Source organism: Citrus sinensis, chromosome 1 (assembly GCF_022201045.2).
Source record: "Citrus sinensis cultivar Valencia sweet orange chromosome 1, DVS_A1.0, whole genome shotgun sequence".
Lineage (NCBI taxonomy): Eukaryota > Viridiplantae > Streptophyta > Magnoliopsida > Sapindales > Rutaceae > Citrus > Citrus sinensis.
This window is the reverse complement of record NC_068556.1, coordinates 14,771,753-14,799,270: the sequence shown is the minus strand read 5'-3', so window position 1 is coordinate 14,799,270 and position 27,518 is coordinate 14,771,753. Positions and strand designations below refer to the sequence as shown.

General features: G+C 33.4%; 2 protein-coding genes across 2 annotated transcripts; both read right to left on the bottom strand.

The window, feature by feature from the left end:
• Positions 1-3,049: 3,049 nt before the first annotated feature.
• On the bottom strand, positions 3,050-8,568 carry LOC102615190 (kinetochore protein NDC80 homolog). Its single transcript, XM_006490688.4, has 4 exons — positions 7,340-8,568; positions 6,065-6,311; positions 3,743-3,889; positions 3,050-3,517 (listed from the first exon to the last, which is right to left on the bottom strand). Exons 1-4 carry the CDS (start codon positions 8,428-8,430, stop codon positions 3,272-3,274), a joined length of 1,731 nt encoding a protein of 576 aa, XP_006490751.1. The 5' UTR covers positions 8,431-8,568; the 3' UTR covers positions 3,050-3,271.
• Positions 8,569-12,332: 3,764 nt separating this feature from the next.
• LOC102615466 (mitogen-activated protein kinase 9) lies at positions 12,333-21,940 on the bottom strand. The gene is made up of 11 exons (XM_006490689.4): positions 21,329-21,940; positions 20,152-20,560; positions 19,953-20,080; positions 19,752-19,811; positions 16,150-16,299; positions 15,795-15,950; positions 14,710-14,847; positions 14,534-14,607; positions 13,941-14,042; positions 13,385-13,610; positions 12,333-12,730 (listed from the first exon to the last, which is right to left on the bottom strand). The coding sequence occupies exons 1-11, from the start codon at positions 21,620-21,622 to the stop codon at positions 12,653-12,655; spliced, it is 1,815 nt and encodes a 604-aa protein (XP_006490752.1). The 5' UTR covers positions 21,623-21,940; the 3' UTR covers positions 12,333-12,652.
• Positions 21,941-27,518: the final 5,578 nt, after the last annotated feature.

Below are 27,518 nucleotides of genomic sequence, written 5' to 3'. Positions count from 1 at the left end.
AATTTCTCTGTGGTAGAGAGAGAAAAATGTCAAATGGGTTCAGTTGCTTAGAGAGAGAGAGAGAGACCGCCAAGCCCCCTTTCCTTTCCTTTCCTTTTCTAGGGTTTTTATAGAAAACTATAGCGGTTTTCATCCACTAAGAATATGGTCCCTAATATTTCGGAGAAAATGTTTTGACTGAATCGTGTTTTCTGGTAATTTCTTGGTCGAGGTCACCACATATTATTCTGGTCGAGGTCACCACATATTATCCTGGTCGAGGTGACCAATAATATCCTGGTCGAGGTGATGTGCTCGAGGTCACCACATATTATTCTGGTCGAGGTGACCAATAATATCCTGGTCGAGGTGATCTGCTCAACCATTTGCTCGCTTTTACTCTGGAGGAGAGCATGATAATATATGAGCAAACACCTTTATCTTGATCACCCTATTTCATTCCCTAAACAACTATAAAAAAAAAGAAAATTGTTATTTATTCCTTTTTTTACTCTTTTTTTTTTTCATTTGGGTTGTGAACAATAAAATATTGAAAACATAAGTATAACGTTTTGCATTTGAAACTAATAATGGACTGTTCATTAGATAAGCTAGGAAGTTGCTGAGTGAGATGTAGCTTCACTATTAACAATAAAATGAGGAAGAAGAAGAAGAAGAGAAAGGCAAAAAGATCAAACCTTTTGTCATTTTGGGTTTCCTTCAGCTTCTCCTTTAGTGTTGATGGTCCCACACTCTTGGCTCTTACTCTTGAAAAGAAAGAATATTATATGACGGTTCCCACTTGTACGAGGATGCTTTCATCTAGAAAGAATGTAGATCTACGGTCTTGATTAGTTTATTTTGCTTCATGGTGCACGTATCAGACGGTGAATGTTAGTGCACCGAAACACCAGTAGGATAGGGACAAGTCTTGTCCTCTCAGGGAACGAAGGCAACAAAGGATCGCAATCTGCTGTATTTGTTCTCCCCTTTAATGTTTTTCACTTTCAGCTATATCCTAATTCATTTTTTTTTTTTTTGTCAATGCAGGTTTAGTTCTGAATGTGACCACACCAAACATATTAGTAAATTTGATTTTTATTTTGTTAAAATAAAGTTAAATGTATCATTTCTACTACAATATCCTAAAGATATCATATCTTATAATTTAAGTACTATCAGATAATTAGATTTTATTAATTTTTTAACTATTTGAAAGTGTTCGAACTGTTGAAACCGTAATTCCACCCCATTTCTACATAATTATAACTGAAGTAATTATTTACTTTACAAATCGGGGATTCTAAAGACAAATTTAGTAAATTTTTGCCATATAACATAACTTGGGTGTGTTGAATGTAGCAATGAATTTTCTACAGAGACTCGGAACTCATTCCTCTCATAGGACAAGGGTCTTTTATCACCCAACCTAAACCCATTTAGGGTGTATTTACGACACAGCACTGCATTAGAGTATTAGACTAACTATATTCGATTGTGTTAAATTTAACATAAAATTATGTTTAGTGTAATATAAATTATATTATATATTTAAAAATTATATATTATTATTTTATAATAAATAAATTATTATTAAAACAAATGCTGGCCACACCAGGCAACCACTTAGTCTTTAGTACCGTTACAATTGTCGGTATTTGATCTACACAATCCTACAAAGTACAAAGAACCGCCAGCTTCAATTATTCGCCGGCATTTAACGGTAGTGATATGGGAGACACCACCACCATCAGCTTAATTGCTGTCCACTAGTGTTGATGGTGGTGGCGGCGGTGCTTCTCAACTTGCTGCCGTTAACGCGAGTTATGGAAGCCAGTTGTTGTCAACCTTTTGTTGGTTATCGGAATCTCCTTCGCCGGTGATTCTTGTACGAATGCAGAGTGTTGGCATTGAGGAATCTAACGATGTCAAATTTGATTTGAAAAAACTGCTGTGACCATGGTCATCGACGGCGGTGGGCGACGAATGGCCGCCGGTGGTGGCTTCTATTTATTAGTTTTTTAATCATTTATCAAAAATTAAAAATAAATTAAGAAAAATTATTCACCGTCCATATTTTTGCTTTATCTTTATTAAAAATACATTTTTTTCAATGCGCCACTTGAAATTTACCTTTTATTGTAGTCATTCACTTTTGTCTAATCGTTGTTAAAAAATTGTTGACGTTAAAGGAGTAAAATAAACATTTCATTTGAATATCTAAAATTATACTATATTATACTAATTTTTTAAAAAAGAGTAAAACGATGTCATTTAATGCGATTTGAAAAAAAAAAACTGATGTTGTTTAACTTAATTGAAAGCGAAAAAATAAATACAAATTTTTTAAATCTAACAAGCAACAAACACTATTTTCCTCCAAAAAAATAAATACAAATTTTTTAAATTTAGCAAGCAACAAACTCTATTTTCCTCCAATTTTTAGCATCCACCTTTAAAAAAACTTAAATTCAGCCAATTTATCTCTAATTTTCATTTATTTTAGGTTAAATTATAATTCTGAAGGGTAAAAATATCATTTCATTAACATTTCGTTAAATCTATTAACAAATATCATACGGAAGTAGAGGAATGCAACAAAAAACAAACTTCAAATGATGCGCTAAAAAAAAAATATTTGTGTATTTAAAAAAAAAAACAAACAGGTTAATTTTTCATAAATTAAATATTACTAAAAGTAATTTAATTAATAAAAAATAAAAGAAATGTGAAGATCCGCGCAAATCCCAATAATCCGGATTTTTTGGATGAAATGGTCACTTTGTACAAAGCAGACCGTCTTAATTTTACTAAACAAACTTGGGTTGTGTTTTTTTTAACGGTCATACTCTTTCGGTGCCGGGTACCAAAACATACCCTTAAAAGTTTTTTATTTGGACCATGAATTGGTTTATTAACAAAATAAAAGGAAGAAAATGGTAAATTAAATTGCTCCTTTTCGTTACTTAAAAGATTCTTCGTCTGAACTAATTTGAATTGCTTTTACATAACTTCTATTCATTCTATCCAAGATTCACCTAAGCCTTGAGACTTGTTCCTTAAGCGTTGATTTAGACAAGCATTAAGTTTTTAATACATAAATATAATTATCAAATTCCCAGTACATTTATAAATATTTACATCACTTCCTGATGACAGTTCAAGAAGCAATAAGTGCAGTCAAACACATCAAAATGCAGAACTTGCAAAACTTGACATTCTGGAAAGGCACTTTAATTCTCACCACAAGATCCGGGGATGGCAACTTGGTCAAGAAACTCATATGTGAACGTTATGTTGAAGTGTGCTTGGTGCATTCGCCAAATGCAATGCTAAATTGTGCAGGCAAGGAATTCTTGTAGGCTTCTGATACTGTTAAAGCAGTTTCTGAGATGCCTTTATTCATCTTTGAAATTTTGGACTCCATGCGTTCTTTGTACTTTGAGACTGAATCAACCAATGCAAATAGATCTAAAGCACGTATCTGAATTTCTTCTTCACATTGTCTGATGGCTTCCTGCAACTTCGATTCAGAGGCCTTCACAGAAACATATTAGAGGTTCATTAGAATGCATATTAGAGGTTCCCATTCAATGAAGATGAACATTCAGATAATAATGACGGGGAAAATGACTTGAGATTAGAGGATATTTGGCCCTTTCAAACACAGAATTTACTTTCATAACCATCTAGGGGCATGTAATCAATATTTCTTGTAAAAGAAGACTTCAGCAATTAAAACAAATAACTGATGAAGTCACACCTTTAGAACCTCCACTGCTTCTCTTTCCACCATATCCAAGTTATGAGCTTCTGTTTGAATGTCTTCCTCCATCTTTTTAGCTTCTTCTGCACATCTTTTAGTGATCTCTTGTGTCTCCTTACTCAGCAAGTTCAACTGAGTCTCCATCTGTTGGAAGACAATGATGAAGGATCACAGAAAGCTCATACTACATTCCTAATAAAACAACATTCCATAGCTGGATAAAAATGTCCTCAAATCAAATTCAAAGCAATAAACAAAACACCTCCTTGCTGATTTCTAAGAACACTCTTGCTGAATTTTCAGCAATCTCTTCTCCTAGTTTTGTCCTAATCCAATTCTTTTCAAAACCAGAATATTTCTTTAGATCCTCAAGCCTAAGCAATATAATTTCCTTAATAACACCTTTGCTACACATTTCTAGGCCATTCCAACAACCTATGCAAGGCAGCTGCCTTGTCATATGTTTCTCCACACAATCATTGTGGGTGTGTAAGTGGGAAATTAAAGGAAAACAGGCATAGCCCATTAAGTAACGCTAGTAACCGAAGGGAATACTGTTGCTCAAAATGATATGAGGAGCACCCTTTCCTGTTTTTCAGAATTTGTGTTCAACTATGAGAAAAGTGTGAAACAAAAAACTTGATGACAAAAACAACACTAGAAAACCCTAAGAGAAAAATTTCCGTAGTCAATTATCATCCAAGTTCCATTTAAATTCATAGGCTACTTATACTAATTTGTCTTCTCCCATTTCCTTATTTAAAAGTAGGTTAAATTGTTGTAATCATTTTCCTATCTGGAAAGTAGGCCACCTTGCAAAGAAAGCCTGTATGTCTCATTGGACAAATAAATTGCCCCATAGCTTCAAAATCATGAGCACAGAGGAGATCACAGTTTTGCTAAAAATAATTTCTTAAAAAGAAAAAAGAAAGAAAAAGCTAGTTTTCCATTAAATCATTCAAAAAGACATCGAGTGCATGACAGAGGATATTGGCATGTTTTCAATTACATAGACAAAACTAATTTACACATTCAAAACAAAATCACACTTCTCATGCAAGCTAAAAACCTTATCTAGGCATGACTTAACATCAACTTGACCCTATCAACACTGCTATGACATGACTAAGAAAAAAAGTCAAGATAGATACTGCACATAAAGTTACATAATAGGCAAAGTTAAAGATAGATACCTTAAGTAGGCATATTCATTAATGTCAAAGAGTAACACTATCAAAAGTCTAAGCCAAACAACGAATTACAAATAGACAGAAAAAGATTGAATGGGAGAAACACGGTGAGGACTCTCATGTAAAGACCAGGGGACATGTTTGATCATGAATTTTAGTTTATTTCTGGACTTCCTTAGAGTAACCAAGGTAATGAGCATCATATTTTCACTTTCAAGCCTTTCCATGGCAGTGCTAAGGTAACATTTCTATGTTCCACCACCCAATGTAAGTGTTGATGGATAAATTTCACACACTTGTTGAAAAGGAAACCAGGAATGTTTTAAATAACAAAATCCACCCCACAAAGCTTTGTTATCCTTTTTTTTTTCAACTTTGCCCATTATCAGTTCTGAATCAGTGCAATCCTAATACCTCCTCAATCTGTGTAGATGTTAAGTACCATCCCAGTCTTAATCCAAACTTCGAAGCACCCTACACCATCCTAATCTAACTCCCAATTCTAGGTACATAAAGACAAAGTTTAAAACTCCAATGCAGGTATGTGGCTACCACAGTGCTATGTAAATACCTCCAAGAAAAAACTAAGACATTAACTAGTCACCACACCTGACTCATTAAGTAAGATCACCAAGGGAAGCGATAAACATGCATTGTGCTAAGGAAAAAGAGCCATCAACTTATAAAAATAATGGCAGAATGCTTCCAAGTTCTAACTATCAACAGTCTACCTAGTGTGCTTATCCTATAAGAAGAATAAAAAAGTATCAATACTCATAAAATATTCTCAACAGTTTTAATTCTGCAACATGAAACTTCTTTTGACAACCTACTTTATTTTGGAATGGATTTATTTCAAAACCCAAATCTTTTCATTTTCTTTAATGCCTGAATGTGTCTGTCATTATCACATCAAGTAGGGATTATATTTATTCTAATCCCATATTCTCATTGATTCATATATCTGTACCAAGGTTTTACAGAAAAGAAAGATGAAAAGCGAGCACACAGCCTCACAAGCCTCAGAATGTAGCATATAAATGCAAGACTATTGAAAATTAAATGCTGTAAAGCATGATATATATATGCATTAGCTTGGTTGTAAGAAGAGAAATTTTTTTGCACTTACTTCATTTATATGAAATTGAAGTGCATCAATACGTTTTCTTTTTCCTTCAATCTTGGCAGCCATTTCTGATGACTGTTGCTGAAGGGAAATCAACTCTTCTAATTTTTCCACAGAGCTTCTCTTTACGTCATCAGCAAAGGATTCAAGGGCAGGCTTAAGTGTGGATTTGTAGTCAACACCCATTACCTCAGAAGGTGTAGACCCGTTACTGTTCAATGAATACTGGATCTCAGTAGCAAGTTTCAACCTAGTACCGAAAAGAAAAGCAGTTGCATCAGAGATAGTGTGCTAAGAAGCATATTAATACACAAAATTCAGGTACTTATGAAACATATAAAAAGAACCAACACCATAGCAAAATAAAGTGGAATCTTACAGCTCTGATAGATCATGAATATTAGCTTGTCTTCAAATAAACTAGGGAAAATAGAGAAGTAGAAGTTTGAAATGAAAGGTGCAGAAGGTATTGAGAACATGCCAAGAAGCTAAGTAAACTAGCCTGCACAAAAGGTCTAACACCCCACCCCCCCCCAAAAAAAAAAAAAATCAACTCGTCGTTATCCAAAATGACAATTTGCATTTATTGTTTTCAAACTAACAACACATGAGAAAAATCAACATTCAGTAATTACATCAAAGATGTTAAGTCAACACATTAATTCCACTGATTCCTTGAAATTGCATGTAACAGCCAAAATTTTAAAATCTTAACCAAGGGTATCCAAACATTATAATTTAAGGTTTTCTAAGGACAATTAATGGTCATCACACCTGAAATTAATATAACTAATTCATTCCTCAAACAATAGGATAAATAAAATTGCAATTGGTCAATGGTGTGACATTAATATTCGTCTCCAGTCTGGCTTTGTAAAAAGGTAATTCAACAATAACAAAGCCACAAACTGCACTAAATAGTCCTAGGCATCCAAGGAAGTTGGTGAATTTATCTGCATTATTCATAAACGTCCTTATTATGACATTTAAATGAAAGTAATTAAGGTTAACCATAACAATACTCTGGGCAGTTTCTGACAAAGATAAAAAAAATTATAACCCGACCAAAGAAATCACACAGAATAGAGTGTTTTAACAGAAAATGCCAATACCAACCATGACTTTGTCAGCCATCCTATTCAGCTGATATTAATTTCTGAACTGACTGGACACTAAAGCTAGTGATATTGAATAAATAAATAAATAAAACTATGGCAATTAGTTTAGTATAGACAAGTTTATAACACATAAAAAATACAGAGGTTAAAGATACAAAACCTCTTCATGGCTTGATTGCATTCCATGGAAAGTGCCTCGAGCTCCTTAAACTTACGTCCCAATTTAGAATCAAGATCCCAAGTTTTACTCTCCCACTCATTCCTTGCATTCTCAGCATCCGCAATATCTCTCTCCACCGCCTGTAACTCCCTTCTCATCCTCTCCACATCACGCGCATTGATAGTCTGCAGCTTCACTCTCTTCTTGAACTCCTCATTCTCCTCGCAAATCCTTTTATGCTCCTCCACTTTCTTTCCAATTTCCCTCTCTTTTTCCTCCACGAGCTTCTCCATCTTCTCTTTCCGCATGTTTAACTCTCCAATTATCGCATTGAACTTGTTCAAGTCCTCCTCCAAAACACACTTTTCTTTCTCTAATTTCTCTCTTTCAGTAGGGCCTGTCATCGCCCCCTCCATTTCACTCACCTTCTTCTTTAATTCTTCCACATATTCGCTCACATTCTCTTTTTCTTTCTCTAGTTTTTCTATAAAACCTTTATCAATGTTGTCAACATCCCCATCCTTTCCCTCGATATAATTCAAATAACTGTCGGAAGCATACATATACATACTGTTATTCTCCACAAAAGCTTTCGAATTTGTCGTCAAATGGTAGTTATAAGACGCGATTTGAACCAACCAGTGAATCAAAGCGAGGTAAGCCGGCCAGTTGTGAGGCGAATTTGGGGAACGGAGCGTTGATTTGTTGATCTTGAAAGGGCAGCTTAGGGATTTCAAGACGACGAACAGATCCTCTTCGAATTTAGTGGTCGAAGGATAATCAAGCTGAGAAATGAGGAACTTGATAACATCTGTTATGTCTTTAACGGAGGGTACTTGTTTGAGCGGGAAAGCAATGTGGAAAGAGTGCGATGAGAGATGGGCGTTGATGGCGCGAATCGCGGAGCTCTGGTGGGACCGGTCGGTGTAAAGATCGGCGGCCGAGGCGCGACCCATGCCGATTGAAGAAGGTCGGCTACTGGCGAAGCTGGCATCGGAGTCCCGTGAACCGCCGAACCGATTGCCGCCGTAGAGGTCAGGCGTGGGTTGAAGCGCCGATTCTGTTGGACGACGTCGGATTTTGCCTCTCATCTTTTGGCGACTTCGTTTAGGGTTTTGAAAATTTTTATTTTTGAGATTGTGGTGACTTCTTTTTCCCCAATCGAATCTGAAGTGCTCTCTATTTTGATTTTGGTGTTCTGGTTTCCCGCTTACGTAGATTTTTGATTTGCGGATACGAGCTCTTAGATTTTAGATAGGATTTATAACACTGCAGTCCCTCATATTAGATACAATATCATAAAGAACCAAATGGTTTAAAATTTCCACACATATATCATCTTTTTTTTTATCCATACCACTATACCAGTAGTAATTGCAGCAAAGAGAACCCCTCTCTGAGATATTAGGGCAAGGGGCTGGTTGGCATCGAGTGTTGAAGAAAATTTATAATTGTGAAGTAAAGATTAATAGTTTAGGATAAATATGATTTTTAAATAATATTTTTGACAAAAATAGTATAAAATATAGTAGGTTTTTTTTTTTTAATATGAGATAAAACTAACTTATCTTCCAAACTATAGCAATAAGTGTTTTTATACACTTTAAAATTATAACTTTTAAGATATAATTATCTAAGCTATAATACTAAATATGGCCTAATATCGCGGGCTGGTCAAATTTCTCGCAAACGGAGGCTAAATTGGCACGCATGGGTTCGCTCAACAAAAATCCGCCTAATAGTGGAATGCGCTTACCAATAGGGTGCTCTTGGCAGTGGGCCGTCTCATACAATTAGCACGCTATTGTGTGCTTAGCAAGCGGACAACCCAAATTCAACTAGCTTAGCCCAATTTCTAAAATTCCCTACAACTTGCATATGTCTAAAGATTTCCACACTTGTGCATACCTAGACCTCTCTAAAACCTAGGAGATGTTTAGGCAACTTGCACCACTTGTATAAAACCATCTAGACCTAGGCAAGCTTCCTTTATAAATAGGGGAAGACACCCTCTATTTTGCTCAACGCCACACCGTACACAACACCAAGCAACTCAAGCATCCTTGTAAGCTCTCATGTATTCTCTTTTATGAGTAATAAAATTATCTTTGGCCACATTGCTCTTTCTTCTCTCTAGCATATCCGCTATCATCTTATTTGGCTAGTTTGAGAAGTTCATTATACTTGCCTAGCAATTTTTGTACTAGAAGTTGTTTAAGAGCCGTACGACTTCCTATGCAACATACTCATCCCGCGACACTTAGCCCACTATTGAGCTACAATCTAAAATTTTGCCCAAATTTTAAAAAAAAAAGTATTGATAAAATCAGTTAAATAAAAAAAATATTTTAAAATCATATATGCATTGATTGATTATCTTTTGTATATCAATTTTTACCATAAACAGTGTATGTTAGTATATCTATTCATTAAGGAAAAGAAGTTTAGTAACACTTTAAATGAGGAGAAAAAAATATTATTCCTGTTATGTAGCATTGTTTTAGGTTGGCATAATTCCCCGAAACCTGATCAGGATTTGAGATCTTGGCCGTCCAACAAGGGATTAGAACATTTGATTAGGATTTGAGATCTTGGCCGTCCAACAAGGGATTCGAACATTTGATTAGGATTTGAGATCTTGGCCATCCAACAAGGGATTCAAACATTTGATTAGGATTTGAGATCCTGGCTGTCCAACAACATCAGTTTTATCTCAATATATTATTTGATCAGGATTTGAAACATTTGCAAATCGTGGTCGGGATGCCAAATGTCTTAAAATTTGAGTTTTTAGAAGTGTATGACAAGTCGTTTAACGAATTAAATATATCTCATTTGTTAGTCATATATATATGACAATTCATTTTAATAAATAAGATAGACGACATGTACATCACAGTCATATGACATGTCGGTTATATTTGTATGACATGTCGTTCTGTGATAAAATTTTCAAGGTGTGAGAAAAAACTGATGTTGTCCAGAAAAATTAAGCATCTCAATCGAGATTTGGAATAAAGATGGCAATGAGCACCATCAACTATGGGTTTGCCATTACCAAACTTGTATTTGCACAAAATTTAAATTACCAAACCCACTCGCAATCTGCTGTGAGTTTTGATTTTTCTAAAAAAATCAGTCCACTATGGGTTTTGACAATTACCAAATCCTCAATGATATTTGATAGGTTTTGTTGCACATTCCTATATTTAAAATCACAAATGTTAAAATTTATTTTTAATAAAATCTAAAAGTTTAAATTATATAACTCAATATGTAAATTTATAACAATAACCTAAAATTTCACATAAAATATTTAATTCCAAATTGAATCAATGTAGATAAACAATTAAAACTTCAACATCAATCCCCAAAAAAAAAAGAAAAAAGAAAAACACAAGTCCAACGGCAATTATCAACCCAACACCAAATCTCGAATTTAAGCGTAAGATATACAAGTCCATTAAACCGCAAAAGTTCTTTCAATTAAAAAATGAAAAAAAAACCACCAAATCAAAAGTAACAACACAATTACACAAAAGTATCACTACTGCACCGGCAACAATTATCATCTCATATTCTCATTCAACACAATCTCCAAGAGTTAAAGAACTTCATTTCATTCACTACCATTGGCACCCATCCAACACGATTGGTACAATAATGATTTAATATTAATATTTTCTAACACTAACACTTTCTAAACACTACTCCGAAGAACAAAATTATAATAAGTATATAATAATTCATAATTATATAATAGTTATAAGAAGTATATAATAATTTATAAGTATAATTTAAATTTTAATAAGTATATAATAGTCTATAATTATATAATGAAATTAATTTGTATATAATAATTATCAAAATTATTAAACTTTTAAAAAAAATTGAAAAAGGTTGGTTGATGGATACTCGCATATATTCCAGTGTGGATTTTAATTTATCATACCAAACCTGCCCACAATTCACAAAATTACCTACAGCGGAAGGAATTTGGCAGATGGATTTGAGCGAATTTGCAGGTACCATTACCAAATTTGGGATTCTGATCGGGACATAATCGAATCACATTTTTGTTTCTATTTACTACTCATGATAGCATTAGAATCAGCAAATCCTAACCCGTCCCGTTACCAACCTTGCCTCCTTTATCTTACTGATTGTTTATGTATAAAGCCCAATACTTAGTCTATGGCCTTATATTGCCTAAGGATATGTATGATTTAGTAGACGTAAGTCATCATCTGGAATAACCATTTATAGGTTGGGGTTTCAAATGCTTCAATATATCCAAGTGAGACTCAAAATCAACATTGAACATTTGGCTAAGCATGTATAGGAGGTCGTAGCTCATAAGTGAATGTCTTATATGATATGATATTGGTTATTGAAGAACCAGTAACCTGAGGAGGCCGTATAATCTCATAGGCGATGTAACCTGATCTAGTAAGGTAATTGCAGAAGCTTTTACTACCTGCAAACTCTCGCACCACTTGCCTAAATTACTTGGCCTATGGGTTAGCCCTCTCAGGTTAAAAAATAGATTGCTTAATGGCTAAGTTATCTCATAAGACAAATAGAGCTCAAATCTTTTTTTTTTTTTTCCAATCTCTACAATGTAAAGAAGTGAAAGAACATAATTTTTTGAGCTTAGCCAAATCCCTAACTAAAGAGACAAGGGTTTGTCGTATTGTGCAAGCTTTCAACTCCCCTAAGCTATAAGGATTAAGGTTTTCATTTACCCTGAAGCATATAATAGCATTAGCGAGCATGATGTATGCACCAATTAACATAAGAGAAGGATTTCAGCTCTGCAAACAACAGAAATTTACCAAGAAAAAATAGATTTGATGTCTGCAACATTTAACAGAAGAGGCAGCTACAGATTTAATCAGTGAATGACAACAACCTACAGACAATTATTTTCTATGCAAACGATTAACATAAAAACTTTCCTTTTCCATAAATGATGTCATGTTTCTGATAAAGCTATCACAATAGAAATTTATATATTAAAAAAATGAAAACGACAACGCATGCGTTTGCGCACACACACAATCTCATTTCTTCAAACCAAAACTTTTCTCCCTATTGTATCGTTAAGATTATTTAACAAGAGGGCATTTCCTCAGTAGTAACACAATATAGGGTAACTATAACAATGGAGTCCTACAGTTAGTTTCTACCTAAAATAAGTAAAGATCTTTTATGCAGGTCTCTACAAGCACCCCATATCCTCATAATAGGTTAAATATGGGCATGGTGGAGGCCATCTGATTCTTTCAGAAACAAGATCAGAACAGTGCCAAATTAGGCATGAAGGGCTGCAACCTTTTGAGATAACCCATCAACCGCCTCGTCGTTGACCTCGGCAATTGCTTCCCCAGGCTGTGGCAACAGCAAGCATGACACAAACAAAATATTAAATCATACTGCCTCATTAGCACAAATAATTGGGGAAAAAACATATGCACGTGCACGCACACACACAAAGTTTGTTGTATCAATATTACAATTTCAGAAAGTTATGCTTTATGCATAAGTTAAGTTGTGTCCCAAGTATATACATTTGAATCCATTTTGTCTCTAGTATCTTTTGACATCAAAGACCAAGAGTTCAGAAATAACCATAAAAACACGCTAAAGCCAAGGCTAGATAATTGTAGCATTGCTTATAAGAAAGCTCCAATCATCCCAATTCTTGTGTCCAGTAATAATCCCAAAACAGAATAAGAGGAAACTTCTAAGCAATATGATATTGCTACAAACCCCAAATTTTTCTATTTTCAGTTTCTGACTAACAGAAGTTGAAAAGTCACGCAAAAATGACCATTTCATTTAATTTCCATTAGCCATTTTAGTCCAGAAAATTACCCTCATCTTCTTGTCATGCGACATCAAGCCTTGGGAGGATTAAAAAAGCAAAGGTAAACACCAACAGCTACAGCATACTATTCTATCCATCTAATCTTTAGTTCACTCTACATAAATTCAAAGGAATATATCAGCATGGACACAATAGTGTAAAATGACAGCAGTTACCTCTCTATCTGTTCTGTCTTTCACACCAACACACTTAGAAGCACTAATGCTAGCACTCTTCAATAGGCTACGAGCACTGCAATTTGGCCTGTTGATTCCATTTTGTTCCTCTGTGTTTGCATTTTCAGTTGGAGGACTCTGAAGAGTTGCAGCAACAGAATCAGCAGTTCTTCCATAATCATTGTTTTGCCCAGCATTCTCATCCTTGGGAGCAGGAACCCGCTCTCTAAACAAAGATAACACAAAGGACACAGGTCTTGCATAGTTAAATATAAAAACTGGGGAAAGAATAGTAATAAAAACATGACTGGCCAAACTTTTTGACTGACTTGTCATGCCATCCAAAATCCAGGAATCATATGGCTCATAACAAATTGAATCAAAACTTTCAACATATGGGTATTTGAAGAAGAAAAAAACAAACAAATAAATGCACACATGTGCCTACTTATGGATAGATGTTCATACACAGAAGAGGCAGATTATGGATGATTGCTGAAGCAGCTCTCCTTGTTGTGGCTTAAAAACAGCAATAAACTAGGAGAAGCACACATACCTAGGCAACGAAGCATGCTGCCTTTGGAGTGGGGTGCTCCTTTCACCTTTGCCATAATGCTCCTCGAGATGTGCAAATTGTCTCTTGAAACGATCCACTCCACTGTACAGAAACAAAGGTATAACACATCTGTACTACAAATTATGTACTATATACGAACATTTGTGACAATAATGACAATGGAATTCAAGTTTTAAGGACGTGCAAAATTTAAGTATTCAAGATTTAAACACAGTGCAAAAAATTTGAAGACAAATAAAATAATGCAGCAGTAGTTAAAATCAATAGCGAGGAATGGCTAATGAAAGACCACTGTCATAATCAACACGAACATAATCAACACGAAACAAATTGCAAAGGCAGTGAAGGACAATGTTAATCAAGTCAAATTAGGGGAAGGGGAAATTTTCTTAAGTGTTAAGCAATCTCCACTTTTAAAGTATCAGGAAAGTTTAGTAGACGGCTCTAGGACCAGAAATGCTCCAGGGTACATGATTGCAATGAGATGCAATTGATGTAAGATACTGAGTAGAAAATATCTTTTATTCTACGTTGACAGAATAAAAGCAATTAAAGATTTCAGATTGCCTAACCTTGGATACATGAAGCTAGTCTGTTCTCCACCACGAAGATACTCCTGCAGCATCTGAGGATGATACTCTAATATCTGTTCACTCAAAAAAAAAAAAAAAATCAGAATCAAAACAAAACCATCATCATCATAATTCTAACAATATTTCAAATAGAAAATAATCATTCGAGATCATACCTCTCGATATATCATCTCTCTAACATCATCTTTCGCCAGTTTCCTCCTCTCAAACTCAAACTCGAGTTTCGAAATGGGTTGAGTGGATGGTTCACGATCCACATTTGCCAACCCGTGAAAGTAAGGATCAGCTAGTGCCTGCAGGCATGAATATCAGGGACATCAGCAAGCATTATGGTGTTCATACAATTATTCGGCATATCTCTCTTCTCTTATTTTTAATTGCGTGTACAATTGAGAGAAGAACAAGTGGTCATTTTAAAAATACTTGGCATTGGCATAGGAAGGAAGCTGTAAAAGTTTCATATCCAGGATTATCTAGAATAGCTTGACACAGCATCTGGCTGTAGGATTGAAATTGCAGCTGACTGCACTAGAACCTTGGAGCTATTGCATGTGTCATTCAGTGAACTTAACGAACTGCAAATTGAAGATCTAGAAAAGATGCGAGTGGTTGGAGAATGATTCCCAGAAGAAACAAAAACTTTTTTTTAAAAGAATAAAAAACAAAAGGATTTGTTGGATCATTTTATCTGATGAAGACAGGTATTAATCTCCCCGGGAAAAATTTTGATGTACTAGTGCTCCATCAAAGTTGGCTTTAAGCAGAGGATGCTGTGTGCTACAGAATTCACACAGCAGCAAATTTAATGAAGAGAGTCAAATGTTCACTAGTTGGCGGCATTTTTATGCAATTTGGAGTACCTCATATGGTGCTCTAAAATGTCAAACACTACATACTGGAGACTTCAGAGGTGCATCAGCCATGTAGATGGAATGATTGCTTCCTATACTTCATTGGTGTCAAAGGTTGGACAGAAATAATCATATAATTCAAGAAGTTAAGGTGCCACTGCTTCATATACCACAGGAATTTAGAGATATAAAAGTTAATTCCTTAATTTTCAACAAATATCTTAAGATCTATTCATTTCACGCTATTCTTTCAGAATTTATTTGGAAGGTCTCTCTTGTATAGAACGCATGTAACTGGCGTGTTCTGCCATTTAGTTTTTGAAACTATCCAAGTAAAATTTTCATTACCGATCAAACAAAACTATTTCTTTATCCTAAAGTTTACATACCTCTTCAGCTGTTGGACGATCTTTCGGATCAAATGCAAGAAGGCGTTCCAATAGGTGTAGAGCTAACGGATCTGCATTAGGGAACTTGTGAGAGAACGGAACTGGTTGTTTTTTCCGCATGCTACCAAGATACCTCCTAGCCTTTTCATTTCGAATCTGCCGATGTCATAAGAAATTAACTATTTGTAACTTGCACTAATATAAGGTTAAAAAGAAGATTGAAAAAAGAGCAGGACAATTTATGGTCAAAGTTGAATGCTGGGTCATCAACAGAGAAAGCATATAGCAGAAAATTTACAGCAACCTCAAAAAGTAATACAATAAAGAAATGCAGAAGCTAGGGTAGATAACGAACCCTTGAAATGGATTCAGTAGAAGGAGTGCCAAGTAAATCAGTCATGAGATCCAATTGGTGCACCACATTTTTTCCCGGAAAAAGTGGTTTTCCTGTAAGCATTTCTGCAAATATGCATCCTATGCTCCATATGTCAATGGCTGGAGTGTACTGAAAATAAAAGTAAGAGAAAAATAAATCTCAGAAACTCCTGATACAATCTTCAAAATACTACAAACAATAGACTAATTAGTTCATAATGCAAACTGTTCAAGATAAAAACAAATATCTCAGTATAGAACAACACAGTAGCAACACCATTAAATTTGTCCACATGCCAATACCAAGAGAAAGCAAGAACAACGGTCAGGAACAAGAAACACTCCACAATCCTTTAGAAAAAAACTTTTATCTTCTGGATCAACAATCACTGTATGAAGCGAAATTGTAAATATTTAACGGCTCTTCAAAGAAAAATAACAAGGGCACAGACTAGATCGGTTGATAAGTTCCACCGGTAGTTAGGCCCAAAACTATTAAAGCATCTTGTCAAATTCAGTGCACATCAAAGTAAGGAGAATTCCTATACAACTAATAAACTTCTGTTGGTGGTATACCATTTTAAATTTTGCTTCAACTGAACTAACTTTAAGACTTTGTTAAGTTCAAAACTAAGAGAAAAAACTAATACGCCTCGATACAATGAAGCCTTTTTGACAACAATCAGGTAGGACATCAATTATGAATCTATGACAACATCAATTCCAACCCTGCACTACAGAGTCTCAATTGCCAAGGTAGCAAGGTTACAGAAAATAAACTATAGATCTTGAAAGTTGATAGAAATATGGCTGAAATGAGGAAACTTCTTTTCTGTACAAGATGAGAATAAAATGTACTTAGCATTGACAGGTAGTAATACGTCATTCATTTAAAAAATAAAGAATTATCAAAATCTAGAGATGGCCAACGGGCACCAAAGGAAGGCCCATGCGGGCTCGGGCTCAGGCTCGTGCACACCATGTGCTTCGTGCCGTGCCGTGGGCCTTGCCCAAGAAAAAAGCAACACAGGCATTTTCTTAAAATTTTTTTAAGAGGACATGTCAAGCTGTTGGTGTATTTTTTTCAAGCCCATTTACTTTTTTTGGATCCATGTGTCTTTAATCAAATTCAATGAAATCAAAATTTCAAAACTCAAGTTCATAATCAATAATAATAAACTAATAATAGTAAGAGAATGTCATACTAACTATTAAGTTCGACATTAAGGTATTAGAATTCTTTTTTAATACCTAACAATAACAACAATAAAAATAATAATAATAAATTTTCTTAAGGGTAAACTTGATTGTTAACTTGAACTTACATACAATCATAGATTACAATCTATAATAACACTAATACATATATTTCATAAAATCACAATATTTATAATGTTATTGATTAAAATCATGATATCATCTATTCACTTAATAAATTATACACATAAAATAATTAGAGTATTTTTTTTCCCAAAACCAAGAGTTAAATGAATTTTAAGAACTTACGCTAAGAAAATATATTAAAAGATTCAATTTCAAGTTATTTGTAAAATCATAAAATTTTAAGTTTACATTCATTAAAAAAGTGAAACGTGCGCCTTTTACGTGCCGTGTTTTAGTCTATCTCTAACCGTGTTGTGTTTTTAAGGCCCATGTGCCTAAGATTCTCAGCCTAGCCCAGCCCCCGAGTGTGTCGTGCCGTGCTGTGCCGCGTGCCCTAACAAAACGTTCTCGTGGCGTGCCATACTATACGGACACGTGCTGTGCCCGTGTAGTGCCATATGTTGTCTGGTAGGGATGGCAATGGGGAGGGGAGGGGAGGGGACCAATCTCCTCGTACCCATCCCCGATATTTTGCGTATGTCCCCATCCCCTCCCCATTCCCGTCAAAATTATTTAAGAGAATCCCCATCCCCTCCCCGAATAATAACAAGGGATCCCCGATGGTCCCTGATCTCCGAATAACTAATACATTTTTTTTGTTTTCGATTTTGAGTTAATCATATTAAAATAAAAATTTCAAATAAAAGTAAAGTTCGAAATATATCTTACATTAATATCCATTACAAAAGTCACATACATTAAATTAGTAAGTAACACAGCATGCAAGGGATACAAACTATCATGAACAAATTAATAGACTAATACAAAATTGTTACAAATAAAATCAAATTTAGATTCAAAATTAACTTTTCAATGGTGGCGTTGGCACTTTAAAAATGTGGATTATTCCCTTTACAGCACAATAGTTAAGTCGAAGCAAATCAAGAGTAAATATTACATTAGATTAGATATTAAAATTGTGATTTGCTGTGGGCAATTATAACATCTAAAAATAAATAAAAAATAGATTTAACATAAATAAAAAATAGATTTAAATTTAAAATATTTAATGAATATTAAAATTAAAACAAAAGTTTTGGGCTAATAGAATCTGTCCGGTCTTTTTAATGTCCTAAATAAAAATTTAGGACTTTAATTAGTTAATTAGGCCTAAAAGTTTAATAATATAAATATTTTGATATTTTTTATTTTTACCAATACTTATAATTTTATAATTCAAAATTTATTATTTATTTACTAGTAATTTTAAAAAATTAAATTAAATTAAAAATTAAAATGGGGAAATGGGTAGGGGATGGAGATTCCACCTCATCTCCGTCCCCTCCCCGAATAAGAAATTGGGTAAAAATATTTCTCCGTCCCTTCCCCGAATAAGAAATTGGGTATGAAATTATCCCCATACCCTCCCCGAATGGGGAAAATCTCCGAGGGTATCCGTCTCTATGGGGATTTTTGCCATCCCTACTGTCCGGCCCATTGGCCATCTCTATCAAAAACATTTCTAAGAATATTGTCCATATGTGATTGAATAAGGCAGAGAAGAAAAGGAAACAGATCAATGAAGGTGATTTATCTAGAACGACTAATTAGCCCTTGTATAAAAGATACATAATTTATCAAAATAAAACCCTTCATTATTTACTAATCCTAACATTTAATAACCCTAACAATTCTAAAACAGGATCTTTGTAGCAAGAAATTAGAAATAATTGATTCCAAAGAAACACTGAAAATGTGAGTTTGATAGCATCGAAAAGCACATAAGATTAGAGTTTAAGTATAAGCTACAGCCAATGACAAACAGGTTAGGTTAGGTGCAAGGTGCATCCATAAAAATCACAATTTTTACTGGAGCAACATGCAAATGCAAAATTTTTGGCACCACATTTAGCAGATTACCACTCAAGAAAAGTTATGGAAGACGTTTGGAAAGGGTAAACATACGTTTCTCTCTGGTCAACTTATGCAACTCCAAGAGCAAGTTGTATAGAAAATATCTCACTTTTCAAAACAGGGAAGAATCAATAAGATGCAGAGATCGAGAATGAAAAAGCAAGGAATACAGAGAAACAATGACACAACAGCAGAAACCAATGCAAGGAAACATTCATAATGATGATGCAGTTATAACAAAAAGTAACATCATGTAATTATTTTCCATGCCCGAGGCCACCTCAGCAACTTGAAATGGGATAGGAAAACAAAATAAAAGGAAATCAAAGATAGAGAGGAGCTTACTTTGGAGAAAAAAGATCCACATAGTTCAGGAGCACGATACCATCGAGTTGCTACATAGTCCTTCGCAAAATTTAAAAATTTTATTAAGCACATTGCAGTTTCGAGGCACGAATTTTGAGACTCAAAATAACAAAATTAAGCAATTTGCGTAAATTTAAGAATTAGATTAAAGTTCAGCATTTATGTCACAGAGCACCGTACAGTCCAGAAAATAGCAGATGGAGCATCATTAAAAGAAACTCGAGCAAGCCCAAAATCACATATCTTCAATTTGCAATCAGCATTGGCAAGGATATTTTTTGGCTTTAAATCTCGATGAAACACATTTGCTGCATGGAACTCAAAGAAATCAGTCATTGTGAAGAAACATAAATGCCAAAACATACTGCATTGCACCAACCTGTATGTATATATTTCAGACCACGAAGAAGCTGGTACAAGAAAAACTGATAATGCTCAGGAGTAAGATCATCATTTGCCTTGATTACTTGATGAAGGTCAGATTCCATCAACTCGAAAACAACATAAATATCCTTAAATTCCCGTCGTGAAGGAGGAAGCATAATATGCTTGATTTCTACAATATCAGGATGACGAAGCAACCTAAGGAGTTTAATTTCTCTCAGAATCCGCGTGGCATCAGAAACATGCTCAAAAACATCATTTATCTTCTTTATTGCAACCCGTTCTCCGGTGTGGGTGTCAACTGCTGAACCAACAACGCCATAACTTCCTTTCCCGATGACTTCTTGAATTTGGTATCGGCTTGCCTCTCCATACTCTGTGAAAAATTCTGTTTCTAGTGCACTCTGCATAACACTTAGCAACCAGTGATTACAGAATTCAGAACGAACAATTATGGTACATATCACATAAGGATATAGTAGAAGTTCTATTAGTCTATCATGGCTATGGAACTATAAATCTGAAGATTTAATATGACAGATGCAAGCACAACTGAAAGCAAAATTGCTCAACTAGTTATAAGCAACAGAAGATCCAGCAAATTGATTTAGAAAACTCAAAAAACCATAATAGAACACGAGCTTCATTTTGAGTTTGAAATATCACAAGACTCAAATAGCTACCCAGGAAGCTCATAAACCCATCCCAAGTATCAATTAAAAGTGGTTTTGTACAATGCTAAATAAAGAGCAAAAAGTGGGTTCTTCACTTGCTTTTGCTCAAACCTAAATGAGCGTCACAATCATAATGAAAGTCTAGATGCTTTCTTTTCCAAACTTTAAACTGCATTTGCCACAAAGTAAACATGTTCTTGATCCAAAACCACGAACTGTCTTTTCTTTTTCTTTTTACACTAGACGAACATTTGAATACCACAGTATCCATCATCAATCACAACAAAAATTAGAAAGAATATGATGATCATTGGATATGGGCAATGGGGTTATTATGCAACCAAGCAAATCAATGATCCCTTGAAGGCATCTTCAATAGTTTTAAACAAACCCAAAGATTATTAGCCAAAGAGCCTTAAAAAGCAAACAAGACTAAATTGGGGGGAAAAAAAACAACAAAAACATAAAACAAAACAGATCTGAAATAGAGAGACAGACCTTCTTGTGAGGATCCATAGTGGCAGGTGTAGGGGCAATAGGGAATTGGATTCTTTTGGGTACCCTGATGAGCTTTAAGCCAGAGAAATCAAAGTCTTCAACAATTGTAAGCTGCTGTAGATGTTGGCCTTCATGGCTGCTGCTGCTGCTACTAGTATTGATATTGTTGCTCTTCTTGTTGTTAGAATCAAAATTATTGTTGTTGTTGTTATTATTATTATTACTATTATTAGTAAAAGAATGGCGTTGAAACCAGCGACGCACACCGTCCACGAGTGTACTACTTCCCCCCATATAACTCTCTCTCTCTCTCTCTTTCTCTCGCTCACTTCTCAGCCTTTTGTTCTTTCTTTTTATTCACAGCCAATCAATTCCAGCATTCCTCGCTTTCTCTCTCCTATTTTCTCTCCATATTTGCCATCTAATTTGCTTATGGGTACCTTGTTTTTCTTCTTTTCCTTCTCCCTTCTGTATTAATTTTATTTTATTTTCTTTCTTTCTCCGATGCTTGCGGGGGTGAGAGGTGAGGAGAGGAGGAGAGATTTGGGATTGAGACACAAGACAGAAGGTGTTGCGTTGGAGATTTTTGTGTTTTGTTTTTGTTTTGTGTTGCGTGGACGTTATTATAGTGCTGTGTGTGAATGCAATTATTATATGTAACTCGGTTTGACCGCTGTCATCTTTTTTAATATCACTTACCATTATTATTTTCATAATATTCAAAAATTTTATTTTAATTTCAATTTATATATTTTATTTAATTTATAATTAATATAAATTTAAAATATATTTAAAAATAAGATAATATAATAAAATTATGGTGTCAAAGAATTATTATTAGATATTATGAAAACAGTATAGTATATATTGATTTCAGTAAGAGAAATTGGCAATTTCCATTTAATTTTTAACAATATTTTTATAGTTTACAATAGCTTTTCGTTAGATTGTTAGATTAATAAATAATATACTTTTCAATTAAAATCATAACATTAATACCATAGTAATTAAACATAATTATGTAACTAATAAATAAGACTTGTAAATTTAGAATAAAACTTGTAAATTAACACTAACTATGAAATAATAAATCTAGGAGATGAAACATAAAATTTATAACTAGACCATAAAATAAGTAGAATAATATAAACTAATAAATTGATGTATTACTAATAAACAAAATAAAAACTTATAAATATAATATAAAACTAGTAAATCAACATTAAGTGTTAAATAAAACCTAAATTTTGGAAATAGAACAAAAGACTTGTAAATAAAAGATAAAACAAGTATGCATAAGACTCAAAATTATATCTAATTTTATTGATATATCATATATGTATCTAATAATATAAGAATATATTTTTAATTTTTTTTTTTGGCTCGATCCACATTAAGATAAATAATTTTGCTTAATTAACTTGTGAAGTAAACAAATACTATTATAGAAAATAAAAAAATGTCCTAAAATGAATATAAAATGTATGATCAAACAAGTTAAGTAAAACTTGTTATACTTGTTTTCAATACAATTTTTCTCTCTTTTTTTTCAATCGATCAGTGATTTTTTTCTTTGTTTAATTAAAGTAAATGAATAAGCTATTTTCACTAAAATTCTATAGAAACCATGTTAATTATTTTAATAATTATACTTCTATATTAATTTACTTGTTTTACCTTTTACTGATCTTATTTATAATTTAAAAAAATTATGTTTATCACGGTATTAATACTATTATTTTAATCACGACATTATATAATTTGCCTTGAAGTTGAATAAGATTAAATAAAAAAGAAAAACAATATGATATGGATTAATAAAATCTAATGTATAATATTATAACCACAAATATTTTGTATAAATTGACGTGATATAATGCTGTTGATTGAATAATAAAATAAAAAATGATGAAAACAAATTAAGTGGGGCATACAGTTCGTTCCAACTTATTAAAGGTAATTTTTACCTTCAGAACATTAGAAACAAGATGTGGAGAACTTATTGAACTGGCTGATTAAGAGCATAATGGGGTGTACGTAAAAGATAGTACATGTAAAAGATATTCCATTGTAAGAAAGGGTGTGTTTGGTATTGTTTTTTGGTAGCTATTTTTTGTTTTATGAAAACACAAAAATGTAAATTTCATTTGGTGAATGCGGTTTTGAACTATAAATAAAAAATACAAAAATAAAAAGTTTTTATTTTTCAGTTTTTCTTCACAAACTGAGAAATGTTTTTTTGGTTAAGTTTGAGGTAATATGATTTCATCATACTTATTCTTTTATTATCATGGTCAATACATGAATTGACCCATATAATAATATACTACTTATAATGTCAATGTTTATGCATTAAGGCGAAGATAGGAATAAAAAAAAATCATCAATAATTGGAGAACAAATCTTTAAATGATTGCAAAAGAATTTAACCGAATATTTGCATAGCAAATCTATTAAATGATAATAAAAAAATTGATAATTGATCTTTTTATAACTTATTACAATTTTGATATGAACATGAATTGATGGACTTTTTGACTATTATTGTTTTTTCTCTTTCAGGTTTGGCTGCTATATTTACCTGCCAAAAAAATACAAAGTTGAAGCAAGTTGGAGGTTGAGCAAATTGACAATACATCTCATTCTGTACATGTAGCTGTCTGTTTGAACATTTAGCTTAGGCATGAACCAATAAAACCGGCGTCTAATTTTGCGTTGCCAGCAGCCGGCGATTTGCAGGCTGTACTTTTCAGGACGCGGCTGCTTAAGTACACGTCGCTATCATGATGATTGATAAGGACATGAATATGTTAGAAAACATGCAATTGGTGGGTGCAACAAACTGAAAATAGCAACCAAGACCGATCTAGGTGAACAATAAAACTAAATTACAGTAAATAACTTTAAGTAAAATAAAATTATTAAAAAAGAAACCCGAGGTCAGTCATAGATAATTTTTTTAGAGTAATGATACAGCAATAAACTCTTGTATAAATTTATTTTGTACAAACTGACGTGTCATTAATTCATTGGTTGAATTAAAATATAAATTAATAAAAACAAATCACGTGAACTAAGTGATATTTAATTCAATCAATCTTATCATGCCATATCAGTTTGTATAAAATAAGTTTGTACAAGAGTTTGTGATTGTATCATTACTTATTTCTTTCTAATAAATTTGTCACTTACTGTCAGGTACTTTAGATTTGAATAGCAACTGTTTCTTAAGATACAATGAGATATAAAATAGATTTGTCACCTACTGTCAGTGCATTATTGAATCATTTCTAGTTAACTTTTGAACTCTTTGACACAAAAAATATCAAGGGATGAAATTTTTTTTTTTTTTTTGTATTTGTGTGGTTGTTCTGCTTCTTAAATAAAGAGAAGTCAGTAATTTATAGGCATTTGTGTGCGGGTCTGGCACAATTAATTAAAAAAAAATTAAAGCTAAGATGGGTCTGGCACAATTTGGGCCGACAATCATGTACATAAGATGCTGATGCACACGAGTCAAGTTAGTTGAGATAGGGTGCAAACAAGGGCACGCGCAAGAGAGAGCCTCTGTACTTATATTCTTACCCATATACACATAAGTAAATTATATATAAAACCTTCAAGCGTATAATTTTTTTTTTATGTGGGATAAGTGTATTTTTTCTTAATTTTTCCAACTCTATAAGTGTATTAGTGTAACAATTTCTCATTTACTCTAATATCATTTTTAGCATATAAATATATCACTCCAAAGTACTCAAGGAGGAGTATCTAAACCACCTTAGACCTTTCACTTACAGCAAGTGGGTCTCACTTAAAATTATGCCTCAAAATTGCCATTTGTGTGATATTTTTCCAACAATCCTCCACATGAATGAATATTGGCAGAAAATAGAGCACCGAATGCTTTTATAAAAAACATTTTGACCTTGATAGAGTTCAGTGGATCAAAACCTACATAGGATAAGTTGATTTCAACCTTTGAACCTTCGCTTGTGAAAATATATTTACTTTATTAGCTAACTAGTAGACACGATATCTTTCAACTCTTTCGCCGTTCATGTAAATGATGATATATTCCACACAAGAATCTTTCTTTAACACATTTGAATTCTCGTGGGTATACGGCCGTGGACATCTACTTAGTTCTACAAGAGCTTCCAAGAATTATACCATAATAGCTCCCATAGAAGCGGCCCAATTTCTTTCTTATATAGGTGATTTCTTAAGAGTAACTTCTATTGCTGTGCTTGGGTTTTCTGGTGCATAAAAATCATTAAGAGCATAGCTCATCCTTTTTTTCCCTACGACACCACTTTTTCATCATATGAATGGAGAAGAGGGTAACCCTCATAAGAAGATATCTCTATAGTAATCCAACTAGGTATTATATAATTAGGTTTTTCTTTTGAACCTAGATCTTGAAATAGCTAGGTTGGATTTTCTTTTGTAAACATATTTTCTTTTATGGGCTTTTAGTCTCATTCCCCTCGATAATTTATCTACTATCTCTTTATTTAACCCTTAGGTTCGCATATTTGCAATATTATTGTTTGATTTTAAAGTCAATAGACATAACTTTAGTAGATATTAGTATTCTAATGTTATTATGTTTATGATATATGTCTAGACTTATAGTTTTTACCAGTTTACATAAAGTTGCGTGCCAACATAAATTGCTAATTGACGATAGCACAAGCTTTATTCAATCTGGAATATCCTCTAATAGTTTTATAGCTACTTTATCTTTCCATCCAAGGGATTCTTAGCAACAACTTTGGTATGCTTTTGCTGTTAGCAAGAACAATTGTGATTGTCGCCATTATCTCAAACATTGCATCAACACATCTAGCTGCTGCTTGTCAAGGATGTTCCTTTCATCATCTTACGACCATGATTTTGTGGGCAATGATTTAAACACATTCTATAAATAGCCCGCATTGTATGCAAAAATTATACCATTAGATTCCTAGGAAAGAATAGAGAGATCGCAAATGGTCCCACTTAAAATGAAAACTCCTTAGACAATATATAACCTTTGTGACATAACTTCTCTAGAGTATATATATATTTTTTTGATTACATGAGACTATTGCTCAGATTACAACTCATATTACATAAGAGTATAACTGATATTTACAAATCAGACTATTACTGGGACCAACTTACATCAATGCTAATGGAGCTCTGCCCAGATTTTAACCCTCACAAATATTCGAGAGATGTCCACTCATCACTCATGGATAAAGAAGAGGACTACATTCACTCAATTTTTAATTGAGAAAGGAAATACCCCCACAATGCTTTTGTGGGGGTTTGAACTGCTACCCTCCAAGTTGGAGGGCAGCAGCCCTGACCACTCGGCCTTTTGGCCGAGTGGCTTTCTCTAGAGTATTTAAGCTTACCTATTTAGGCACAAAAGCATTTAACAATTCCAAGCATCAATCTATTTTCAATAAAAGTCTTGCAAGATTCAATATTATTAAATAGTTCAAGACGTTCCCACTTAAAACTCAAACTCCTTAAGCAACATATAGCTGACAAAACCTTCCTAAAGTATTTAACCTTATTTATAAGCATTTAGGGATTCTGAGCATGAATTTGCTTTCAATAACAATCTCGCAAGATTCAGTATCGTCAGATGATTCAATATCTATGTCTCCAGTCTTGAAATTCATCCCATCAAATTTCTTGGGTTTCTTTTTAATCCGCAATTTAATAATTGTGCTCAATGATGGATTTTATACAATCCTCCAAGAATCTTCTAGATTCAAGATTCTTGATGGGCATTTTTTGTTCACAAATTTAATTGTTTAAATTTTGCGACTACTGCTTTTAACATTAAATTGAAATCATAACCATTGCCATTAAACCTTTGAATATTTTCTTAAATTAAATTCAATGTTGAACTTAATTTATTGTTACTACTTTAGAATAATTCTGACTTTAGATTTACAATTAATGAAATTAATACTATAATTAATTATGATTTTAACTCATTACAGTCTTTGTAACTTTTTTGAAAATTTAACATAATAATATGTTAATCATAATGTCCAACACTAATTGAAATAAGATCTTATCACTATTAGAGTTAACATTCCATGATCTGAGCTTACATTAACATTTAGCTCTTACACTTACTGACGAAAATTTAATCATATACTCGATCTTATGTACGACACCCATA